This window comes from Cydia strobilella, chromosome 16, assembly GCF_947568885.1.
Source record: "Cydia strobilella chromosome 16, ilCydStro3.1, whole genome shotgun sequence".
Taxonomy (NCBI): domain Eukaryota; kingdom Metazoa; phylum Arthropoda; class Insecta; order Lepidoptera; family Tortricidae; genus Cydia; species Cydia strobilella.
The window spans coordinates 14,334,872-14,360,632 of record NC_086056.1 but is presented as its reverse complement, the minus strand read 5'-3'; the positions used below and the strand labels follow the sequence as shown (position 1 = coordinate 14,360,632).

The following is a 25,761-nucleotide window of genomic DNA, read 5'->3' as shown; positions in this document are numbered from 1 at the left end:
ACTTCTAAATAACCATACTTATTCGGAATATTTATGCGCACAGATTAGGGAAAATTGAACCTTCTGTATTTGTGTTAAGTCTTTATCAGTTGTAATTATCTATACTACGTTGGTTTACACAGTTAGTGTATTTTCGGTCTATTATGTAGACATATAAGGATTTTATCAGCGCTAGCAATCTAAATTCTGGCTAGTCGATGTAATTTGAACCTTATTGTGTTGAGTTAAGGTTTACTTTGAGGGGTTTGCTGAAGAATTGTATTTAGTCGCACCAAATACATAAGCTTCCTACAATTTGAATTTCATACTGGTATAAATAAATACAGTGATTTTGTTATGTCTGACCATACCCTGAGGGGAGAATCATACCCTGAGAGGAGAATAATATAATTATATGTATGCCGCTTTTACGATGGAACCAACCCCGCGGAAATGCAAAAACGCGATTTCAAAAAATCACTGTATATTATATGAACGTAAACCAATTCCTTACTGACATTATTATGGCAATTGTGTTCGAATAAGAAATGTGTCCAAAACATAAATCCATTAATAAACATACTATTATTTCTATAAAAAAATGAGGCGTACCTATTTATATGTGCGATGAACTGATGAACACAAATATTTGTTCTTGGCTTATGGGTGTCTTCTATGTACCTATATAAGTATGTATTTATCTATATAAGTGTGTATATCGTGACCCATAGTATAGGCTTTGCTTACTTTGGGTCTAGGTTGGTCTGTACACAACTTGGGGAACAAATAAAATTATTTTATTAAATATTTTTGATGTGTTTTATTTAATTAGTCACACTACTATATATAAATTATAAACTGAAATAGACGTCATATATTAAAGAAAAATTGTCCAAAGTGGTGAAGGCCGTTGTTATATCAGTTATATGATATCTATTTCAGTTTATAGGTTGATCTGTGTATGATGTCCCCTAATATTTATATATTTATATTTTTAATTACCTATGTAGTATCGAAAAATACCGATACTACCGCTTTGTATAGAAAAACTCCTACGAACAGAGAACCCGCCTAGCGGGTTGCTGGCAGTGAATGTGTTAAGGTATTGTTGACCCAACTGCGAAGATAAGGTAATGTTTTCGTTATAATAATGTAAAGATTTTTACCCAGACAATCGGTTCGTGCTAGCGATACGATCAAAGGAACCCAAATCAGTAATCTTACATGAATGATTCGTCAAGATTGACTATTAGGGTGACGTAAGACGACGCCCTCGTAGTAAAGTACGTAACAGTAGTTTCATTAATGTTTACCCGACTGCAGAAAGGTGGAACTGTTTTAAAATATACAAAATTAGTTAAAATGTACCTAACTGGCGTGAATTGGCGCAGAATAGAACAGAATGGCATTGTCTTGCGTCGGAGACAAAAGTAGATAATTTATTTAATTAAGGTCATGGTAATTCGTTAACCTACTGGCAATTCGTGGTTTGTCCTATTCGAAGGACATGTACATTCTATAATTTCTTTTTTCGAAATACACGACTCAATTTGATTACAGCCCACAACACAAGCTTTATTGAACCATAGAATAACTTATACTAGAGCGGTACTGTCATAGTAAATTTTGTAACCCCAGTAAATTCACTGCCATCTGTCGACACACTTTAAAACTAAAAATAAATATTTATAAAAATACGATAAAATGTATTTAAATATGGATAATTTTTTTTTATTTATGTGCATTAATTATTTTTATGATTTTGACCCATGTTCTTACACTGATATGCGTTAAAATAAAATTATAAATAACAAACGAAACCGCCAACGCCCTCTATACGAGTGTAGGCCAAAACTAGTGGCGCCCTCTGATCGAGAATCAAATTTTCGTGATTTTCGAGGTACGTTTTTTCCTTAGACTGTCCATCTATTACGGAGTTATATCTATCTTTGATTGAACTAAACGTGGGGCATAGTCGATTTGTGTAACAATGTCTTTATTATATTTTAGTTATTCAAGGGCATGGTCATTGGGCAAGTTAACCTACTTTTAACTGGCAGTTCGTGTTTTGTCCTACTTAAAGGACGGCTATACTTAGCCCGCCTAATTTTTGTTTCGAAACATAAGACTCGTTTTGAGCTAATAACTAAATAAATCAAGGGCAAGGGCAATGGGCAAGTTAACCTACTGGCGGTTCGTGTTTTGTCCTATTTGAAGGACGGCTATACTTAGCCCGTATGGTGGCGATAGGATCGATAGCGCCTTAGCGATGCAGCGCAGCGATCACCGCTGGCTACATAAAAAAAAAGTACGTAAAAATGTGCAGCTTTTACTTGGTATTTTAAGAAAAGTCTTTGAAATTAAAGTGATGTTAAAAATTCGAAAGCAATAATATCATACTTTTGAGTGAAGTTAATTAAGGTTACGCAACATTTTCTAAGCAGAAAATGATGTTGCTGAGAGACCGCACAGGACCGGGATCAGTGGCGAGCAGTCGTTTTGGAGGCCAAGACACACTTTGGGTCGCTGCGCCAGAAGAGTAAGTAAGTAAGTAACATTTCCTAAGAATTGAAAATAACGGTTTAAGGAATTCATCTGAGACTTTTGATTGTGAATACTGTTCTGCCCCGCCCTACCACGCATAACATGAGTAAAGGCTTTGCCGGTAATCGGATGCGATTTGCATTACATTTTACATTTACATATCACATACATGCTTAATTGCGCCTTACAATATTTACAATACAAAATATATTGTGAAATATAAAGCCAAAACACGGTCGCCCTCAGCAAAGATAGATATAACTCCGTAATAGATGGATACAGTCTAAGGAAAAAACGTGCCTCGAAAATCATGAAAATTTGATTCTCGTTCAGAGGGCGCTACTAGTTTTGGCCTACAGTCGTATAGATGGCGTTGACGGTTTCGTTTGTTATTTAACAATTTTAACGCATATCAGTGAAAGAACATGGGTCAAAATCATAAAAATAATTAATGCAAATAAAAAAAAACAATTATCTATATTTAAATACATTCTATCGTATTTTTATAAATCTTCATTTTTAGTTTTAAAGTGTGTCGACAGATGGCAGTGAATTTACTGGGGTTACAAAATTTACTATGACAGTACCGCTCTAGTATAAGTTACTCTATGCCCTCAGCAAATATTTTGTAAGACGCTACATAAACGCCTAATATCTCCCTCTAATAGGCGTAATATCCTACAAAGTTGTTGCTAACTATTGTCTTAAGGCCGTTTTTCCCAACGCAAATTGCTTTAAGTTCTCCTCATAAGGGTTACACACGTCGCAATGTGGGTCATGATTCTGACGGATCGAAATGATAACGAAAACGAATTTGCGTGTTCCAGCTCGCTCTATAGCGCACCCAGGTTTACCATCATTCTATTTCTTTGACAATTCCTATTTTCCCTTATTACCTCTTGTGTAAGGTTAGTAATAGCAATTCGTGGATTCGTCTTATATGTAGACTCAACTTCGCATCGTCCAACAATATTGAAACTTAAATGTAATATTGAAACTCATCCACGAATTGCCATTTTCTTACCTCTACAATAATGTATCCTATTATCGCAGTCTAAACTACTCCATTACAGCTATATATTGTTTACCATATTTTCGCCCAAATTCTAACTGATTTTCCAATAGCTGTTATAGCTGTTTACCGTGGTTGGGCAAGAAATAACTATAAACTCTCATCAGCATGTAAAATTAACTTTTCACCTCAGCAGCTCGAACAAGCCTACTTTCGTCACTCCCTGGAGTGAGGAAAGTGCAACTTTCCTCACTCCAGGGAGTGAAGAAAGTGCGACTTTCCTCACTCCAGGGAGTGAAACAAAGTAGCTTTTTAATTTAGTGAAGTCCATGAACTGCCACTTCATACTTTGATAACATTTTTTTTTTCTGAATTATTCTGTGTAATTCGAAATACATTTTAACCTTTAATATGTTCTCACTACTGAGGTGAAAAATTATGTGTGCAACACGAGAGCAAAGTTATTTTACATCTCGTGTTTTTGAGTCCCTCGCTGCGCTCAAGATTCTAACTTAGAATCTCTCGCTTCGCTCGTGATTCAATTATAGAATCTTTCGCTTTCTCGGGACTCAAAATAAACACTCGCAAGAAAAACCAACTTTCCTCTCTTGTTGCACAAATAACTATTGAACAAACTTGGTTGCAACACAGCGTCTTACGTAAGCGAACAACCGCGAACGCGAAGCGAAACGGTGTGATGCGGATGAAACAATGCTATGATACCTATATAGAAGTGTCCTACGTAAGCTATCTAGTTGCGAACGTGAAGCGGGGCGATGCGGCGCGATTTGCACGCGAACGTCGAGCGGAGCGGGGCGACGCGGCGCGGAGTAAACAAACCGTTGTTACATATATATATGAAAGTGTCTTAGGTATAAGAATGCGTACATATCCCTAATCTCTATAAGTTCCATACTTGACGTAGCACTTGCCGTGAAAATTTTGCGTGGTCCGATTTTAGTGCTCTTATTATCGTATTTAATTTGTATGAAATAGGCATTAAATTCTCGTTTCTGAATTGTTACGGCGAGCGCCCTGAATAAGGCTAATATTTTCTCACCTAAACGAGTTACCGTTATCGAGTTCCTGTGGGATGTCTTTCGTAAACTGTTGTGTCGGTTTTTTATCTGTGGCTCTTTTTTTGTTATATTATGGACTTGGTGTTGGTGAGCGTTTCTTGCAGTTAATTTGCTGTGTTTATGGGATTAAGAAAGAAAGAAAGAAAATAAATTTATTCAGGATGCTTACATTGCTTAAATGTAATACAACACTTTTATTAATATATTATTACGATTACGAGTTCAAAAGAGTAATACAAAATTTGTAGTAGGTTACCCCAAAAAAGGTACAACTTTTCTGTATTCCGGAGTCGCAAAGCGGGAACTTTGTTTAGCACATCAGGCCGGAGGGCAGAAATAGTTATTTGTGCAACAAGAGAGGAAAGTTGGTTTTTCTTGCAGGTGTTTATTTTGAGTCCCGAGAAAGCGAAAGATTCTAAGGTAGAATCTTGAGCGTAGCGAGGGACTCTAAAACACGAGATGTAAAATAACTTTGCTCTCGTGTTGCACACATAATTTTTCACCTCAGTAGTGAGAACATATTAAAGGTTCAAATGTATTTCGAATTACACAGAATAAACAGAAAAAAAAAGTATTATAATATGTACGATACGATAAGATACGATACGATACGAGACCGGACCGGACCTTATCGTATCGTACATATACCAGACCGGACCGGACCGGACCGGACCGGACCGTACCATAAAAAAAATGTAATAAAATTATGAAGTTCATGGCCTTCACTAAATTAAAAAGCTACATTGTTTCACTCCCTGGAGTGAGGAAAGTCGCACTTTCCTCACTCCAGGGAGTGACGAAAGTAGGCTTGTTCGAGCTGCTGAGGTGAAAAAATATTTACTTACCTATTTTCCGCGTTTAGAACTGTTAATATTTATTATAGCATCTATTTTTGCTTGTTCCAGAAAGTTCATCCCACTGCACATCATAGAAGAGGACAGTTACGAGAAAGACGTTCTCTTCTACGTCAATCTGGGCAACCCGGAGTTGATCGGTGGTATGTAATATAACATGAACATATAACTTTAGATAAAAAGCAAAATAAATATTAGAGGTCATCATAGTAACATCACTATTTATTACCGTGATGTTTGTTATTTTTGACAAAAAAAAACGTAGACCTCCATTAGTAACGTGTTCCGTTTGAGGATAATTCTCCAAAAATATGTCTGCGGTCTAATTGCCGCGACCCATACAAAAGCAAAGAGTCGTGGCAATGAGACGCAACCACAGACATATTCTCAGACCCTTTATTTTATTTTGTACGGAACTGTCTTAGGGTGATGCTTTGTTAGCGAAAAAAAAAACAATAGATAATAGAATTGATTTTTGCTAAATTTCTAAAAGAAAGACAATTTTTTTTAATTGGCAGATTTTTTTTAATGCTTTCAACAAGAATGGATTACAAAATTAGGTAAATTGGTAACAAATTGAATGCCGGAAAAAGGAGGAAAGTGATCTAAACTTATGACTGAAAATTCATTTTACAGTACATATGGTGCTACTTTCTCGCACTAGTGCGTAAAGTGCATTTTTTGTGCATATGTCGAAAGTTTAAAGGGTCATATGTACTGTAAAACGTTGTTCCATACACGTGCGAATAGGTAGTGTCGATTTAAAACACTCCCTGCGGTAATGTTTTAATTTATCGCCACTCGTTTCGAATTTGCTCTTTTCCGCACTTGTATCGAAAATAACTATTGTCCTTGTTCACACTGAGCAAGAACACACTGAAATCCCCGCCTAAGAAAAATAAGGACTTATTTGTATACCACGTCGGTGGCAAACAACCATACGGCCCGCCTGAGGGCATCATGTTTGCGAGGAAAAATCCTTCTTTTCAATACCTAACACATGAAATATTAACAGATTTTTTTGATTAAAAGACTATATGGAACTAATATCAGATGTTCCACAGGAAACTAAAACGATATCACAGTCATAAGTTTCGAACGCCGCAGTTCCATTATCAAACTGCAAACGGCCCAATACTGACAACCTAACGATAACAGCGCTCGTATATAACCAACATACTCGTGCCAACTCACGAACTGCCAACATACAAACTTAGACTGTTGGCCCGTGAGACTTAATCGACTAACTTTCGCAGGGACGCATCTTGCTTTTCCTTATTAAAATACAGGCTGAGGGAAACGTGAGCAGGATCAACCCTACGCGTTCAGTAAATGACAAGCTACTGTTTCGTATCTATAGTTTGTCAAAGGACTGTCTCATTACAAACATAGACAGAGAGAATCATACTATCTTTGTCTTACACTAGTACTAGCACCCAAAAGTAAAGGATTACAGTTTTTTTCTTATTTACTGCCAATTTGGTTTGACCAACTATACTATGTTTACCTAGTGAGATTAATGTTAATTTTTTTCTTCATTGTTGAAAAAATGTTTTAACTTATACAGATATGAACAAGTTTTGGGAACAAATCAAATTATTTTATTAAATATTTTGATTTTGTGTTTTTTTTTTAAGTAGTCACACTACTATATATAAATTAAAAACTGTAATAGATGTCATATATTAAAGAAAAAGTGACGAAGCCCTCCAGTGGTGAAGTGGAGTGAGTGGTGATTTGACTTTGCTTAAGTTCATGCACAATCTTATCATATTGGTATTTAATAGTGACAGCAGAAATTACTCTTGAAATAGCAACCATTCACGAGCCACATTCCACAGATAAAACACAGATGACACGCGATTTTGGAATCATTCGAAAACAATGCTGCTAACTCGCTATTTTTAAAATTTGCCGCCTTTTGCTACTGACAAGATTTGCTTGACCAAGTATCTCACCCAGCTGTCCCTCCGGTTAAGGTTTTATCTTTATTAATTAGGTGTTATAGGGTGACCATGATTTAAGATTTTAGAGATCTAGACCTTTAATCAACAAAAAGTTTAAACAAAAACAGAAAAAATGTTCGGTTGTTTTACTCAAATACGATGGTACACGATTTATTAACATTTACTGAGTGTGTAGGGTGCTCTGCTCACGTCTCATGAATCATCCTGTATGCTTTAATGAGAGGAATACCTAACTGTTGATTTTACAATCTTACGAAATATAGAAACGATCGACGCAATTCTGTGATTATTTTGAATTAATTAATGCATTTTACTAGTTAATTAGTTAATTTTAAGCATGACAGGGATCCAGTTCGTGGAGTTGGCAAGTGCATTAACTATGTTTTTGTGTTGCTCGGTGAAAATGATAAGACCATGTTTTGGGTACATAGACTAAGTTAATTCTTAATCGACTTGGTAAGCGACAAAGTGTAAAAGTACTAAGAAAATTCGACGTTTAACGTCGGCCGTCCATCAGTTAGCCACTGGTACACAATTAGCCTCGCGAATATCTAGCGAACAGTGGCATTTTCACACTTTGTAACGTTAAAGTCTTTGCAGAATTAGCTTAGACAGATTCATGCCTATGTACCTATATTATAAATATTATAATGAATGTTAGGTTAGTTAGTCTTATTTGGTATTAAATATTTGTAATATATTTTATGAAACTAACAAAACAATGATTCCTGTCATTCTGATTATTTAACACTAATGTTTTTTCAACAAAGAAAATGACTAAAAAAAAATATGGTCGTAAAGTCGGTTTACAGACGATAATTTTGTGTGATAACGTCATAAGAAAACATTGATGAAGAATTGCATATTTTTACGTTACCATGGAAATCTGTCCACAACGTTACCATGGAGATCTGTCCACAACGTGACACTTTTTCGTGCATGCTACCGTTGTTCATCGATTTATAAGACGTTATCACATCACAATATAAATCTAGAGATGCAAGCTTAAAGCAAGGATTAATATTACGACTATATTTTATCCAATCATTTTAACCGAGCACTGATTTGGCATTCTTGAACATGTTTTCTTAGTGTATTTAAAACATAGTCGATGCATTCGACCCATTAGCGTTTTAATTGGTTTTAATGCTAGTTTATGCATGAATTAATTTTGTCCCAGCAGAAGTTTTTGAAACATTCCTGGCTGATGCATCGGCTACTGTCTCAGTAGCGTTTGAGCCTGGTAAGTTGTGTTGTGGGATGGGTTACGCTTGGTAATTACTATTAGACTATAAAAAAATTGGAAATACTGATTAATACAAGACGTGCTTGGATATTGAGCATAGACATAGTATATACAAGTAGTTATAGACGCGCCACCGAGCGACCGGGGGTAGGAGGAAGAATATTCATATAAAATTTTGGGCCGGATAGGATTTTTTCTCTCTTATAAATTTCTGTATTTCGCCATCGCCTCCTACCTATGATGCATGCTACCCGGTCGGTGATAAGGACAAAGCATGGCACTATTTTCCCTTTCCTCTTATAGGAATCGCAATAAGACTATCTTTCTCTATCAAAGAGTGTCAGGCCCTTGATATTGAGCAATTGTTCGGATTATGAAATGAAATGAAAATCTTTATTTCAGGTAACTAGTGGCCCATTATATTATAAAAATATATTTTCAAACTAAACACTACAAATCAGGTTGCGACGCATTACGCAACCCCGCAGTGTCCAACCCCATCAGCTTTAACTTCTGGATCACCAAAGGGTTGTGTTTACAAGCTTTAGTGTGTTGTCCAAATTACCTCAAAGATGTCGCTGTTCCCGACGCAAACTAGATAAAGATAACGCATTTCATAGAACTTATATAAGAAACTGTCACGTATCGGAATGAATGATTTTGCCTCGCCTTCAGGGCGAGGTACTATTACTACCTTAAGGCGGTTCCCTGAGCCAGAAAGCGAAAAATCTCCTTATATGATTATGTTTTTCTAAGAGGCGTTGATATTCGTAGACGTGGAAAAAATATATGTAGTTCTGGACTATATTATCTTTAACAACATAGCTTCCGATACACGAATTATGACACTTCGCTCGATACAATTAATTCCCAAAGTAACCTCTAACTCGGAATTTTAATCCTACTTTACTCGGTTATTTATTATGTGATACTATAAACAAAAAAAGAAGAAAAAACAATCTTAACATAAATAGTAATTTCATAGCTTTAGAATTTCGATGTCGTAAGGTAACGTTTTTAAAATAAATAAAAACCGACAGAATTCGATTAAAATTGACACTTGGCGCGTATGTTGTTTCCCGTTCTTTCTTGAGAAATGTGACTAAGACAGCGGCAAACCGATGGAACGGCCTTAAGCATAAGAGCCCTGCGTGCTGCGTGGCTCTAAAAGATCCATGTAAAAAAAAACGGAATAAATGATTGGTAACGTAGCAACTTGTATCTTTATAAACAAAGTGGTCCTTCGAACGGTAGAAGTGAAGAGACATTGACAGTGCATTCAAAAGTAAACTTTAATTACAGTACAATAGAATTTAATATTGAACTCAAGTGTCAGTGACTTAGAACATTTTAAAATATTAGGTTGAATAATGTTACATACTGACAAAGATAGATATAACTCCGTAATAGATGGATACAGTCTAAGGAAAAAACGTGCCTCGAAAATCATGAAAATTTGATTCTCGTTCAGAGGGCGCTACTAGCTTTGGCCTACTGTCGTATAGATGGCGTTGACGGTTTCGTTTATGATTTAACAATTTTAACGCATATCAATGAAAGAACATGGGTCAAAATCATAAAAATAATTAATGCAAATAAAAAAAATCATTTATCCATATTTAAATACATTTTATCGTATTTTTATAAATATTTATTTTTAGTTTTAAAGTGTGTCGACAGATGGCAGTGAATTTACTGGGGTTACAAAATTTACTATGACAGTACCGCTCTAGTATAAGTTACTCTATGATACTGATGATCATTGCTCCAGACATCCTTCGATATCTTAATTGCTTATTTGTTTAATTTATAATTTATCAATGTGGTATTGATAGTATTTACCGAGCGTAACCCAATGAGTTTTATTATTTTGGCTACCGGTTTCTTTACGGATATTGTTGTTTGCTTTAGAATGTTTCGTGTTTTTGCGTGTAAATGATTTCACCGTTTGGGTTTATATTTACTCTGCATGTGATTTAAACAGCTTCGGTGTTAGCCTATTAATGACTATGTGTAAGATTTTATTTACCTTCCGATCTAGCAAGCATATATTATCTACCTATATGTATGTATGTATGTATAAACTCTTTATTGTACAAAGACATAGAACACAAATATGGCACAGAAATAGGCAGTACAAAGGCGAACTTATCCCTTTAAGGGATTTCTTCCAGTTAACCTTTAAGTAGATGAGAATTGATGAAGAACGGTAGACAGATATAGCACTGCGTACAATAGACTAGAGGAAAGTCAATAAATTTATAAAAGAGGGCGAAAATAAATAAAATAAGATAAAAATTTGAAGTAACAGTATAAAAAATATATATAATACCTACGTTATATATAATAAATATACATCAATAGTCACAAACAGTTAATTCTGGTCCAACGATGGTAAGCGATGCAACGGACCGCGATTTCCTTAAGGAGGGAGACAACTCATTCCAATATTACCTGGTTCAGTAACTACAACAGTCTTAATTATTAATTACTCACTTAGCCGACCTGTATAATTATATATATTTTAAATTCTTACCTGTAAATAATAGTAGTTTATGTCATATATGACTATACAATATATATAATGAAAGGTATTATAAAATACAATGCAACAAGCTGAATGCGAGTGTTTTAATGCCTAATTATGTACAGTTAGGTGTACATACACTGCTTTATCTACACACATTTAATAAGCTCTCTGTGATGTGTTCAGGAACCGCATGTTACGATCGCCATTACGTCGTTTTAACACACATTGAATAAAACGTAATTTAGACTGATACTAGAAATGAAGTCATATCGAATTCCTGTGTTTAGAAATGTTCGAAATTTGAATGTCATTATTAAATCGATACCGGCTTTGTTATCTTATCTTATACCTTGAAACGAGCAATTCTTGTATATATCTATCTATATATTTATATATTTCGGAGATCTCGGAAATGGCTGACCCGATTTCGATGAAATTTGCTATATGGGGGTTTTCGGGGCGAAAAATCGATCTAGCTAGGTCTTATATCTGGGAAAACGCGCATTTTTGAGTTTTTATATGTTTTCCGAGTAAAGCTCGGTCTCCCAGATATTTACGCAATAATAACATTTTCACACAAGAAATTTGCCGTAACAAAACAGTTTATCATGATGCTGGTCGTAATTTGAGTTTTTTTAACGTATCATAGAGGGTATCGTATCACAACGTATGATATGTGCTTAGATAAATAAAATAACCGCATAGCAAAAGGAACGGTCAAACAACCATGATTCCTAACACATATGTCTCTTTATGGTTGTCTCTGTGTTGTTTTCCGAACGGTTATAAACATAAAAGCAAACCAATCACACTTTCACGCGACGTGTATAAAAAATACTACCAACATAGGTATCATTGCTGATGGTAAAGTCATCAAACTATATTGACTGAGTACGAAATGTTGACGAGTCTGAAGACTGAAGGAGTAACGACTCTCGACAACACTGTTAATTTTGCCATACCGTAAAAAGTTATATCGTTTTGAGAGCCAGTCGTATCAAGTACAAGTTTGGGGTGGGAGATAAAAATAAAGTTTGCTAAACGAGAACCCCACTGAAACTTTGACATTAAAGAGTAGGCCAAGCAATGAGAAGGTACTATATAGAGGGACTCGACAAGCTAAAGACAGAGATCATTGGAAGGGCTTTGCCCAAAAATGGGTACCTCACCTAGAATGTAGGATATAAGTTAGTGTTGTAATATTTTGTGAGAATAAAGGCTTTATTATTATTATAGAGGGAAATGCTTGGAACCCAATTTTTGATACGGAGTCTAAGTGAGGGGAGAGGGGGGGGGGGGTAAGAAGGTCCCATTTCCCCTCCAGCGCAAGGGCTACGGCGGGGGACTTTTACGGAGTCGAAAATTGTGTTCCAAGCATTTCCTTCTACAACTTTTGAGCATTTATTTCCTGGCCTAGAGGCTTTCTTGGTTTTATGTGAAAGTTGTCATTTACGGTAGGTACGTTTGTATGAAGTTTTGTAAAAAGTTAAGGTTATCAAGACTGCCTATTTTTCAGACACTACAAACGTGTTTTGAATAGTCTTAATACAGAACCATACTTATTTTCCTGGCAAATAATAGGTTCAATATATTTTTTTCAATTACAATTTTGTGTAAAATCTCATTAAATACCTAAAGAAAATCGTTCCGTAAGAAAAAAATTCTAGAATGTTGCTCTGATTATTGTTGAGAGTACAATTTCAAAAAAATTGATATGTGAATAAATATTATACGGGTTTAAAGGAATATAAAAATGTATTATCCGTTTAATACCTTCTAGTTGGATACTTCCGAGGCGCGATCACGTAACCAATATTCTAATAAAACTCCTAAATCCTTCGCACAATAAGTTCCAAGAATTAACAACCCTTAAGCCCAAATATTTGATGATTTATAACGTTCACGAACAAGAAATTTTCGACCTTTCGCCGATATCCTTCGGATAACGTTAGATATTACATGACATAATACAGTCGGGTCGGGATTTCTTATTGCGAGCCGAGGTTAGGCAAGCTCACTCAGAACCAGTTTATCTATGACCTCAAAATACATTTTCAACAAGTTTTGTATTAAAGCGTGACAAAAATTGTCTCATTTCTGAAATATCCTGCTATATACTTATACAAGTTTACTTGAGCACTGCACGCGTCCATGCTCTATCCTCCTGGCTTACCTTACAAAAAAGCCATTTAAGTTTGAGATCAATAACAGTGAAGGAAATATAATTGAATTCCTTTAATTTTTAGGCTTCCGTACCCAAAGGGTAAAAACGGGACCCTATTACTAAGACTTCGCTGTCCGTCTGTCCGTCTGTCCGTCTGTCTGTTTGTCACCAGACTGTATCTCATGAACCGTGATAGTTAGACAGTTGAAATTTTCACAGATGATGTATTTCTGTTGCCGCTATAACAACAAATACTAAAAAGTACCTACGGGACCCTCGGTGCGCGAGTCCGGCTCGCACTTGGCCGGTTTTTTAATCAAACGAAACAAAAGAAATACAACTGTTCCAATAGGGGATATTACTGCAATGTTCTGCCACCGGAGTGCAGCACTAGCCTTTTTAGTAAACCATAGAGTAACTTATACATACTGTACCTTTAACAGGTTTTTGACAAGTTTTCAGAGATAATAAAATATGACATTGATGCATCAAAGCGGTTTGTTTACAGAGGACCTACCGGGAAATGCGAATCCGATATTTCGCTATCTGCCTCTTTATCGCTCGAATATGCAAGAGTGACAGAGATAACGAAATTTCGATTTTCTTGTTTCGAGATAGACCTTCAGATTGTGGTAGTGGCGCCACTTGCGCAGAATTTTGCGTAATATTCCCTATACAAAATGGTTTAAATTACATCGAAGTAATTATTACTACGAGTAGGACCGTAAGGCCGCTCAACCCGCCATTCTATATCGATTAGAACACTCCTAATCCGGGTGAGGACCTTGGGAGCACTGACCCAGTTCCCTGATCAACCGATAACCCCCGAACGAGATTGTGAAGTATTTCATTTATTAGGCATATTGGGCAGGAAATTGATGATTCCTTGGCTATCGTAATTTCCCGAGAACGGCTCTAGCGATTTCGATGATATTTACAATATAGAGAGGGACGCATGAAAAGGACAATTCGATCAAACTTCTGACATTTGAGTAAAAATCTATCAACTTTCTAAGATTGTTCGTATTATTTGACTTAATGCTTAAGCGTATCATTTGATGCACACAATTATATTAGACTTGTCCTGAAATAAATATTATTCATTCATTCATTCATTCATTAGGTACATCGTGCTCGCTCATTCACAAGCCATTCTTGCTGAAAGGGTTAGAGTGTAAGAGATAAGATCCCTTTGTTTGACATAAAGTTTTAAGTCATAATGTATTGTTTGTCATATGTGCCATTTTCATCCAAAAGGGCACTTATTGTCGGTTGTCAATAAGGCGCTATTTCCATATAGCTTCAATTCGAAAACAACCTTATCGACAAGCGACAATGTGGGACCTTTTGGTTGAAAATGGCACATATTATCATTCGTCCTAATTCTGAAACTGTTAACTTTTCAGGATTTTCGCAAGGTTATCCTATAGATAGGTTAGGTTAGGTTTGTTTTATGGCAATCCTAAAAAGTTACGCGTTTTTGAACCAGATAAATTATGACTAACGAAAATGCGGACAAACAATACATTATGACTTAAAACTTTATGGGAAACCAATAGATACCCGTGGGAGATGCCTTCACAATCTTCACATGTATTTCGTGAAACTGCAAAACCCTTTATAAATAGTACAATTCCTTACCTTTAAATTCATCAATGAGATACCCCTAAACCACTTGACAGACGAATTGGGGTGTTATACTATCCATGTTTAATCGGGGCTTAACCTCCCCGCGAACGTTTCTCTAGCTAGTATAAATGGGATTAGGTGCGATAAGTGTAAATATCGGCCAGTTAGGACCGGCGGCCATTTTGTTTGCTTTAACACTTTAGTATAATGATTATTTTAGGGATATTAAACGAGTGATTGATTATTCCTATCCATATAGAATAAAGTAGACAAAAGTTTTTTTAATGGTATCAGTCGATCAGGTTTGTTTCGAGGATCAAAATTAAATGTTAATGTGTAACCCATTGAATTAAGCCAATATAATAGTCAAAAATTACAGTAAAATTTGGCATCTGGGGTTCTCTCACTTGCTATAATTAGTTTTTTAGGATTAAAAGTTCACATAACTGAAAAAATAAAATGTTATGGTTGATTGAGTAATAATCATGCTTGTTGAAATTATTTCACCCATAAAGTTAAACTGAAAATACATTTTATTTACATATACCAACCAAACCAAAAAAAAATATACTTGGCAAAGACTAGCAAGTTTGCGTGACGGTATTTGCCTGAAAGAATTCCCCGTCTAATTTATTTCCTATATTATGAATGAAATATTATTTTGATGGATGTTAGTAACAATATAAATACATTATCAAAATTCTATATTTTATTTAACTGAGACATATTTTTAATTTGTTAATTTTCATTATTATATCTTACTTGGAACCACGAGCTCTTTCGATTCTAATAGAGGAAAGGGGGGCTTTTAAAATGACGTCGAACAAATGTCATATACAAATGGAATGCCTATTGAAAATGGTAACGGAATGACAATAAATCTCGGGACAACTTTTTCCAAGAAAGAGCTCAAGATTCCGAGTACATATATTAAAAATCGGTCGATTTATTTCAATCGCACATCTATCATATATATCAGACTAACCGCGGTAGGAGCACTTTTAAAACTACGTAACTTATACTCGAAACTCTCCGATATAAATCTCGGAAAGTCGATATATAGGAAAGGCAGTAATACTTGCAGTCAGCTCCAAAAGATCATATGTGATTCTACTATTTACGAAATTCTTACAACTAGACTTTAAAACCTTGACTAAAAAAAGTATATGGTTATCCTTCGCGTGACAATTTTCCGCAGCAGAATATGTGTTTGAAATTTAATTAATGGGGTTGGCCGGTCGAAGTGTTTAGGCGCCATCTGCTGTCCATCCCAAGAATTGTGTCAAATTTTTGTTTTTTAATGCCCTGGATGCCATAGAAAGCTATGATGGCGCCATCTCTGCAAACCTTTGACAGTTGCCAACCCCATTGACAGAAGTTATATTACGACAACAACTGACTGACATCCGTATCAATAAACACAATGGTATAATGACCACATCAATCAATATTTCGAAAATTGTGCGGTATAAAAATAATAATTGGTGTGTAGAAATGTTCTTTAGGTAGGTATATCGTTTTTATTGTTTTTGAGCTACCTCATTTATTTCCCTATAAATATACCAACTATGCATGATTATTTTGATTTAATAAAATATCTAACTTCCACAATTTTTTGTACACTCAATGATACCCACAATTTTACTAACGTTAAAATGACATTGCTACGTTTCGGATTTAGACAAGATGGAAATGTTTTATGTATGCCCAAATCTCACCAGAGGCGGCATTTGGATCAAACTTTTAAAATCTTAATTTGATTTGACATTACTCGCAGTGTTTCTTTCAATCTTTTAATTGCTATACACGGTGATTTTGTTGTCCGGCCAAACTCTGTTAGGGGATTTAGTGTACAAGTCATACTTAAGAGCCCATCAACGTGCTGCTACGGTAAGCTAGTAACTAGCGCCACTGCAAAATAATTGTGATTATTTAAATTTAACGATAGACATTTAAAAAAGGGGGCCGCTACGTACTGTACTTTGTTGTATTTAAGTACCTTTTGAATACATTATAATAGTTTTTACGTTGCTGTATTCGACAATGCGTCCGAAGTTAAAACGGCCGTTTTTGTTTTGATTTCATAGCTCGACGAATCCAGCAACATAAAAACTAGTTTGATGTATAGGTATTATAATAAATAAATAAAATAAGACTGTCTTGTCTGACTCAGGCATAACATATAATCAACCCTACAAATGAGACGGAATGACACGCTATGAAATAATGAAACCAATATCCTCACTTTCTTGACACGTGGCTAACCAAAAACAAGCGGGCATCTCGCTCGTTTTTGCCCAGAACGTGCAAGTTGTGGAATGAGCTACCTTCCGAGGTGTTTCCCCTGCGCTATGACATGGGGTTCTTCAAGAAGCAGGTATTTAGGGTTCTTAAAGGTGGGCAACGCATAAGTGGCTCCTCTGGTGTTGCTTATGTCCATGGGCGGCGATGACTGCTTCCCATCAGGCGGCACGTCTGCTCGTGTGCTTCCTATTACATAAAAAAAATATCGAATCAACTTGAGATTTCAAGTGGAAATGCCGCACCGTTCAAGCACGGCTGAGTTTATTTACATTTGATCACGGGATGGGCAAGTTTGGCACGCGACTGAAAGGATTTAAGGTTAGCGCACATCTATCAATGAGGGCTAACGCGTATGAATTCGCCGCTAGGGGCGCTAGTGTGTAGTTGTGTAGTGTAGTGTAGTGTGTGTAGTGGTGGTCTTTTCCATAGTTCGAAATGTCAAATGTCACTTGTCACTTTAATGACTGACAGCTGTTCTTTAGTCTTTTGGACCACCATCAACAGAGGCGCCAACTGGTGAGCAAAAAAACGATAGCCCTCATTCGACACTCGATTTGTATCAGTTTGGAGAATCGGTTGATGTCGGTTATACCTACCCAAGTTTATTTATTTATGTATTTAGCCTCTTTTGCACAAAAGAAAATCTTACAGTACAAAAGGCTGACTTAATCGACTTAATTGTGGTCAAAAATAAGACACGTAAAAGATAAACAATACAGAAAACTTCAAAAGAAATAGGTACAGGACTCGTCGTGGAAGTCGTGGAGGATGCAGACATGAATCGTGAAGGAGAATCGCCTAATAGCTGAAACCGCAGTTCACATCACACACTGAATTTTGCGTGCATGTTATGCAATAGTTACTAATGAGGGACCCGCCCGGTAAAACCCTCGAAAGGGGGGGGGGGGGGTTGGAAGGGGTATTTCGTAAGGCTTTGCTTAGCAAAGCCGTTGCTAACTAAAACCCATTTGGCTTTTTAAGCGCTTCATAATACGGGTAAGCTGATACTATTTATTTATTATAACGCTTATTCCATTTTCAACTTTCTCTTCGTAAAAATTGTATCAAATATTGCTTATTTATCTTTCAAGTGAAGGACTGGGTGTCTAGCGCGTTGACAGCACAGACGTTATAATTTTTTGAATTAGGAAGGGGATACCCTTTCATTTAGCGGTCTCTGAAAGAAACCCCTTCCTAGCTAAGTCAAATGAACGGGTTAGAAATTCAAAGGGAAAGCCATTCGTTGGGGCTATTCGATAAACGACTAAGCCATTAAGGCTTTTTTCTGGGAAGGGGTGGACGGGTCCCTATTCGAAATGAACACCAAAATCAAGATAGTTTTTAATTGAGCGATATACCACATCATGTCAAGAGTGTGTTATGTGTGCGATGATCTTTATTTCAAGATAAACGGAATGTTTTGAAATGTTTCGGTGAATAGGTTTCTTAATGGTATGAAAGCATGCACCGGATGCTCTCCGGTGCATGCAGAACTAAAATGCAATGTGAGGATGCACTTGAAAAAACTTACCGGTTCTCTAAGCTTTGGGCTTTGGTAGTAGTTTAATATTTTTTTAATATGTTCTATAGATATGTTTCGACAAAAAAAAACTATTTCATCAAAATCCGCTTAAAAATAGCAACGTGACTTGTTGCGGTGTAACGATGACTGGGTATGTTTTAAAATCTTCCTTAAATAAAACGAGTATATTAAAAATTACATTTAAAATAAAATTTATCGCAAGAGTCGCAAATCTGGTTAAAGTATACGATAAAATTCTTTAACCCTTTAACCAATTTAAAAACTTGCAAGTACGATTTTGGTATTTTTTTGTCTTCTGTTGTCTTTTCCAAGTTACAAGACCGCGAAATGTGGCTTTCCATTAAAGAAGGGTCCTTATGCTTCATGTGCAATAAAAATCGCTCTATCAGAAATATCAGAATGTCTGTTGGAATTTCTGATAAAATGGTCTTTATCGTACTTGAAGTATAACCCACCTTCAGTGATGGAAAGCCACATATGTTTGGTTAATGAATGTCATAAAGTACCAATTTTCATAGTGCGACTGAAACTTTGTAGGGAAATTTAATTATTTTATAAATTAAATTATATTATATTTCAAAGCATTAATTTGACGTTTGAAATATGAGATTTATGATTATCAACAAAATCAAGCGTAACCAATTTTAGATATTTTTGTTCAAATGTAGGCATTATTAAAATATCGAAGAACTTGCCAAAGAATTAACATTTCACAAGAGATGGAATAACTTTTCAGTTCATCAGTTCTCCTTTTTTTTCTTAGATTACTATGAGTATATTCTCCAATGGGAACTAAGATTTATATTAACTAACAACGCGTTTTTTTTGAAAAAAAAATGTCAGTGTCTGACGGCAAATACCTTGCCCGTTACCCACTAAAGGGTTAACCATCCTGTCTTAAATCAAATTGAGATGGCATTGAAAAAGTCGACGCCAAAATGGATAAATGGATTTTCCTTCTATGTATATAGGACAAGTCCTATTACAATTTACAATACGACATTGATATATTTGCCCTTGTCTTCTAAGTCCATTTGTCAATAAACCCACCTGGAGCCCTATTCCGATTTAACAACTTGTTACGGTTTTGATCTTATTTCGATACGACCTCGTCACTGATCAATTGATGCATGCGAAATGAAGTGGAAGTCGTGCACGCAATGAGGGCTAACGCGTATGAATTCGCCGCTAGGGGCGCTAGTGTAGATGGTGGTCTTCGCAAAGTTCGAAATGTCAAATGTCACTTGTCACTTCAATGACTGACAGCTGTTCTTTAGTCTTTTGGACCACCATCAACAGAGGCGCCAACTGGTGAGCAACGCAAAAACGATAGCCCTCATTCACCAAGACGATCGTCAAAGAAATATCAAAACAAGTTCAAAGATAGGACCCCTATTCGACAAGCGATAATTGACGTATCGTGTTGATCTCCCGTTGATGTAGGATAAATCATCACTTGTCGAATAGGGTTGTTTCCACAATTGATGAAATGAGAAATTTATCACAATACATTTGAAAATTAAAAAAATATATGGGAATAATAAATAAATTCAACAATATACATTAAACGCAATAATTCACCGACAAAATCGCATCGCATTTTTCACGGCTTCTAAGCAATAGCGACGTTACATGCTGACGTCACGATGTAATGCCAATTTGCTAGATGCGTTACGTCAGTAAAGTGCGGGTGCCAGACTGACCATCATTTGTGACTTGTATTGCTAAGACAATGGGTCCCATACAGACATTTGATCCTCAAAACAAACCTGATCGACTAATACCATTTATAAAAAATTGTGGAATAGGTACCCTATTGTTACAATTACCACCTGTCAGTGAAGTTCACACTAGAGGTGGGGCGACAACGCTGTCAACAACTTGTTACGCTGTCATTTGTTTGTTGTCAGTTGTTCGATGCTGAATCGGTCGCCTGCTCAGATCGATCGTGGGGCGGAAAATTGACAGATCCCTTACAAACGAAATGACTTTCCTTTAATATTATTTTTTGTCATCCATGCTCTGTTATCTGGATACGGCGGGTGGACGTTGTGTTGAATGTCGACATTTTTAATGCTTTTTATTTTTAGTCCTTTGTGTCCATTTCTATTGTTAAGGGTTTATGATTTGATAGAAATATAGCGATAGTATAGATATAAGCCTCTACAGCAAAACTGTTTATTGTTTTTAAAACTAAACTAAAAGTATTATAGTCCGACCAGAAATTGTAGAAAATAAATGAGGGCGCCAGCTTCTTTGTAACTGTCACATTTTGAATTTGTATGGAAATTATTTAGTTCCATTTCATCTAAGTAATTTACTATTTCATGTCGTACTATAGTAAGAAATAAAAGCAAGCCATACCTTTAAAACTAATTGAAGAAAATATATAAGTATAAACAATAATTATATTATAAACAATTCGACTGTCGACTTTATTAAAAGGAATGGTAAAAAACAACTTGTAATTTGTATGTTTCATCATGCAATAGAATAAAAATATTCTTTATTACTCACTAATATCAAAAGAAACATGACATAGAAATTAAGCATAGGTATAAATTAAATTATGGTAGACAACAGACGGTTTTATTGTGTTGGTCATGTTTACGAACATTGTTTTTTATAAAAATCCAAAACTTGTATTTTTTGGTTACACACCTCTATTGCCAAGTAATTAGAGTGAGTGTTCAGATATTTTTGAGCACCTCGTCCGCTCCGATATATGTGATGGCGACTGTACAGGCACGTCGGTATACATATAATAAAAACTTCGCATTTCATACGGTATGAATCCAATTTATTGCGGTTTTCTATCGGCCGGCGAATATTTAAAAAAATTGAGATCCGTCGTTCAAAATTAAAATGGTTGACCGTTACTGAAGGCAAAAGGAAAATATGTACTCAGAAAAACGCGGTATTTATATTAATACCGTAACTTTGAATAATTGTGTAATACTAGCTTCTAAGCCTGCAAACTATCCCATGTCCCTCCTTGAGCCTCAATCTGTCTTCATACCAAAGCTCAGTGGTTTAAGCGAATTAAGCGTGAACAGGTAACAGACAGACAGGGTTACTATCGCATTTATAATTTATTATATTAAGTGGCGATAACTTTGAATGCCGTTTTTTAAATATCTTACTGCAGGCCAATTACTGTTTTAGCTGCTTACTTATGTGAAAGATAACAGCCAGCACTTTTTCTACTCGATGCTATGAGCTATTACATATATACTCGTACATAACAAAATACGACTGCGATCCGATCTCCTTTTCTCCGGCTTTTTATTTATTTATTATAAGGTAGTGTAAATTAAAATTATTCTATAATTTAGTATATTGTATTCTAAACTTCCTACTAAATTATTATTTTAAAGTTTTTAATTTGTCTTATTTAAACTATAACATTTAAAACTTTCGCGGTTTAAACACATATTAAATCACATTTAGAAACGGGTCTATCGCGAATTTATTTTGTTACCTTTATTTACCGACGTTTCGACACAGGTTTCACTGGTCGTGGTCGCGGCTAACTGACGTCCCAGCAAAATGTCAAAACAGAGATTTGTGTGACTACCCCACGAAAAGTGCATTTAAAGTTCGAGGTAGACATCACATTTTCAAACCACCCACTACACATAACAGTTAATTATTGTCAATAGTCCGACACACAACACTCACAACATCCGCGCACACATCCGAAGATAGATCCCTCGGCTTTAACTTCTGGATCACTGGTCCCCAAGTTGCCGATAAGTTAAAACCATCTTCCCTATTAAAATTTCTGGGGTGCTTCTTGATTTCAATCGCTTCTCGCACAACTCGAGGATAATAATGGCGTTCAGTGGAGACAACTTTTGGTTTATGAAGCTCAATCCAGTGTTATTTAAACTAGCTATAAAATCCCCAACGCAAACAATACCATCACCTCGCGAGCCAAATAAACAAAAAATAATCTCACAATTCGCGCTCAAACAAAGGCTTTTCAAATGTTTTCTTTCAGAGCTTTACACAAAAAGGTCTTATTTACCTTCGTCTCGTCTTATAAATAATTCAACGTGGAGCTTGGACAGAGAATTGACACCAGGAGTGGGATTCTAAACGCTAGCTGACCGAATTCAAAGCTCAGGTAACTTGAGCTTTTCATCTAGGGGATACTGAGAAAATTTGACCATAAGTTAAACTTGGAATACTCATTTAAAATTTTGGTACCTTCAGATCCCTGCTAATCCCATGCCTATTTCATATTATAAATGAGAAAGTAACTGTATGTTACCTCTTCGCGCTTAAACTGCTAAGCCTTTTTAGATGAAATTTAGTATGGGGATAGTTTGAGCTAATTAGCTAACAGCATGTGTATCATAAATATGTTATTATATTTTAGACCGTGAAAAGTGTAACCTACTAATATAGTTAATATTCATTCTAGTACCTATTAGTATGGTAGCTTTACTACCAATCAAAAGCATTGTTGTATTGTATGCCCTGTAGTAACTATTCACCTCGGCCGCTCCGATATATCTGATGGCGACTGTACAATAATTGGAATTTTTTAAGCCAAACTTTTCGTAAATTACCCCCAACTCACTGTTGCAAAAATGTTTTTCCCGTCCATTCTCCACTGTTTGTATTTTTACGTAGAATTTGATTCGGATCTGTGTACGCCAATTCTGCCTGAATTTGTCCACTGTTCTAACTTTCACGTAGTTTTCAGCTTTTTGTGCATTTTGCACGGAGTTCGGATGAAAAAATAAATGGAAAGAGATTTGACCGATATATTGAAACCGGTTTAGCTTTGAAATTGTACTGTAACAATAAAATTGGCATATATTTTAGTGAAACGATCAAAAACGTTCGGTACATCTGGCGTCATTTTTGTGGACATTACAAAAGTTAATGATTTGGATTATTAGTGCGACAGCTTGTCCTACTAACCCTCAACACATTAAAAGGGGTTGTGTAGGCACCCATCTGTCTGACATAATACCGTAGCTCCTAAAGGGATGGACCGATTCGAGTGCGGTGTTCGGTGGGGTAATGGTTTTTAGATAGGTTAGAATAAGATTGCATTGTTAAAATTTTAACATCTATATCAGTTTACAACTACTTAAAAAAAACAAAATAGAAAGAAAGAAATAAAAAGCATTTATTAGCACAACATGTTACATAAAACTAAAACTAAAAATAATTACACATTAAGTTGCGCTAAATGGTCCTTACTCAGTTTTGTGTCACGGTATGAGCCACATGGCACACTCCGCGACGCTGATTTTCAGTAAGGCCCAATCACTATCAAAAGCGACTTAAAATAATAGTGAGTTAAACCGTATAGTGATCTAAATATTTTGAAATATGTCTCAAGATAGTTTAATTTCGACAAATCATAATAGTTAATAAAATTATTTAATTTGTTACCCAAGTTAAAACTCAGACAGTCAGACTTTTTACACGAGCAGCCTGTGGGTTAGGTACACCCAGCGATCCGCAAACGCTTTCCGAGTTCAGTATAATAATGCTTTCAGAATGCTGATGGGGCTGTCAAGGTTCTGCAGCGCCTCGACGATGTTTGCAGAGGCGCGCACAGACGGTGTCCATGCTATCTTGCGTAAGCGCTCAGCCTCCTTAATGGAAAGAGCAAGAAGCAGTTCCAACAGCTTTCTGAAAGTATTATCCGACAGGTACGACTGTCGAATATGGAGGCACCTGGTGGTCTTAACTGGGCGACCTGTATGTTGACCTGTATGGTGTTTAGTTATTCTACAACTAAAAAGAACTAAACACCAAACTAACAAAATCTATGGATTGTTATGATCTGCAATAAATGATTATTTAATTTAATTTAATTTAAAACAGGTACTTATGTACTTGCATCAGAAGAAAATTTTCGGCAGACTTGTTACCTACTATTACATTTTCTACTTATCGTATTTTACATGAAATATATACATATTATGTCATTAATGGGCTGCCACTTGTTTACTTCTTTTTATACTAATTAATTGTATTGTTTTTCTTTCTCTCTCTTTCTGGCGGCTTTTACTTCCGACAAGTAAGAATTATTTTGTTTCTGATTTGCTAATTAGATTGTGTTTTTACTTGATTGTGTTGCTTTTTGAAGTTTGATTTGTGTTGTGTTGTATACTTTGCTTGTTTTTACGTTTTCACCTTAGTCAAACTATTTTCTGTGTGAAAAAAAAAATACGGAGCATATTTATGAAAAAAACATTATTTGCTGTCTTGTTCGCACAGTGGCATTGACCTCATCGGCTTTAGCAAAATTCTTCGTGCATAGCGTCCTTACTTTATTTAAAAGATATTTTAATGATGAGCGTTTAACTGTAACATAAAAAATACTATGAACAATTATTTCACTTAAAGACTTTTTGCCGTTCCTTTGTTTTTCGAAACAGGGTCAAAGTTTAATAGCTACGACTTAAGTAACAAAGAACGTTCAAAACGCTTTTAAAGGTTTACAACGGTTCGTGATCCCTTTTATAAAGGAAAGGTATCATTAATGTTACCAGCGGAAGCCTTGGCACAGTCAACATTATTGTGACAGTATGAATAATACATAAATCAATAAATAAAGATTTATTTAAACTTTATTACACAGTAAAAGTTGTACAAAGGCAAACTTAATGCTAGAAGGCATTCTCTACTAGTTAACCTTTGGGCCAAACAGAGATCAAATAGATTACTATTGATTTGTAACTTTGAGGTGCAGGAAAAATTTACAATAGGTATGAGAAACACAAAATACAAATACAAATATTTATGCCAAATAACATAGTACTAATTCTAAACATAGGTAGTACATATTGATATAAATATGCTTACGTCCATAGATAAAATACTTACATATACATACAACAAACAAACAACATTATAATGGGACAACCTCATGCAAAAC

The 25,761-nt window shown here is 35.6% G+C and overlaps 1 protein-coding gene across 1 annotated transcript in view; it reads left to right on the top strand.

The window, feature by feature from the left end:
- The window catches only part of LOC134748603 (sodium/calcium exchanger 3-like), a 143,378-nt gene that overhangs the window by 103,361 nt on the left and 14,256 nt on the right, over positions 1 to 25,761 (top strand). The window contains exons 2-3 of the mRNA XM_063683395.1: positions 5,520 to 5,611; positions 8,619 to 8,678. Of these exons, the coding sequence (XP_063539465.1) occupies positions 5,520 to 5,611; positions 8,619 to 8,678 (152 nt within the window). The remainder of the gene's footprint in view (positions 1 to 5,519; positions 5,612 to 8,618; positions 8,679 to 25,761) is intronic.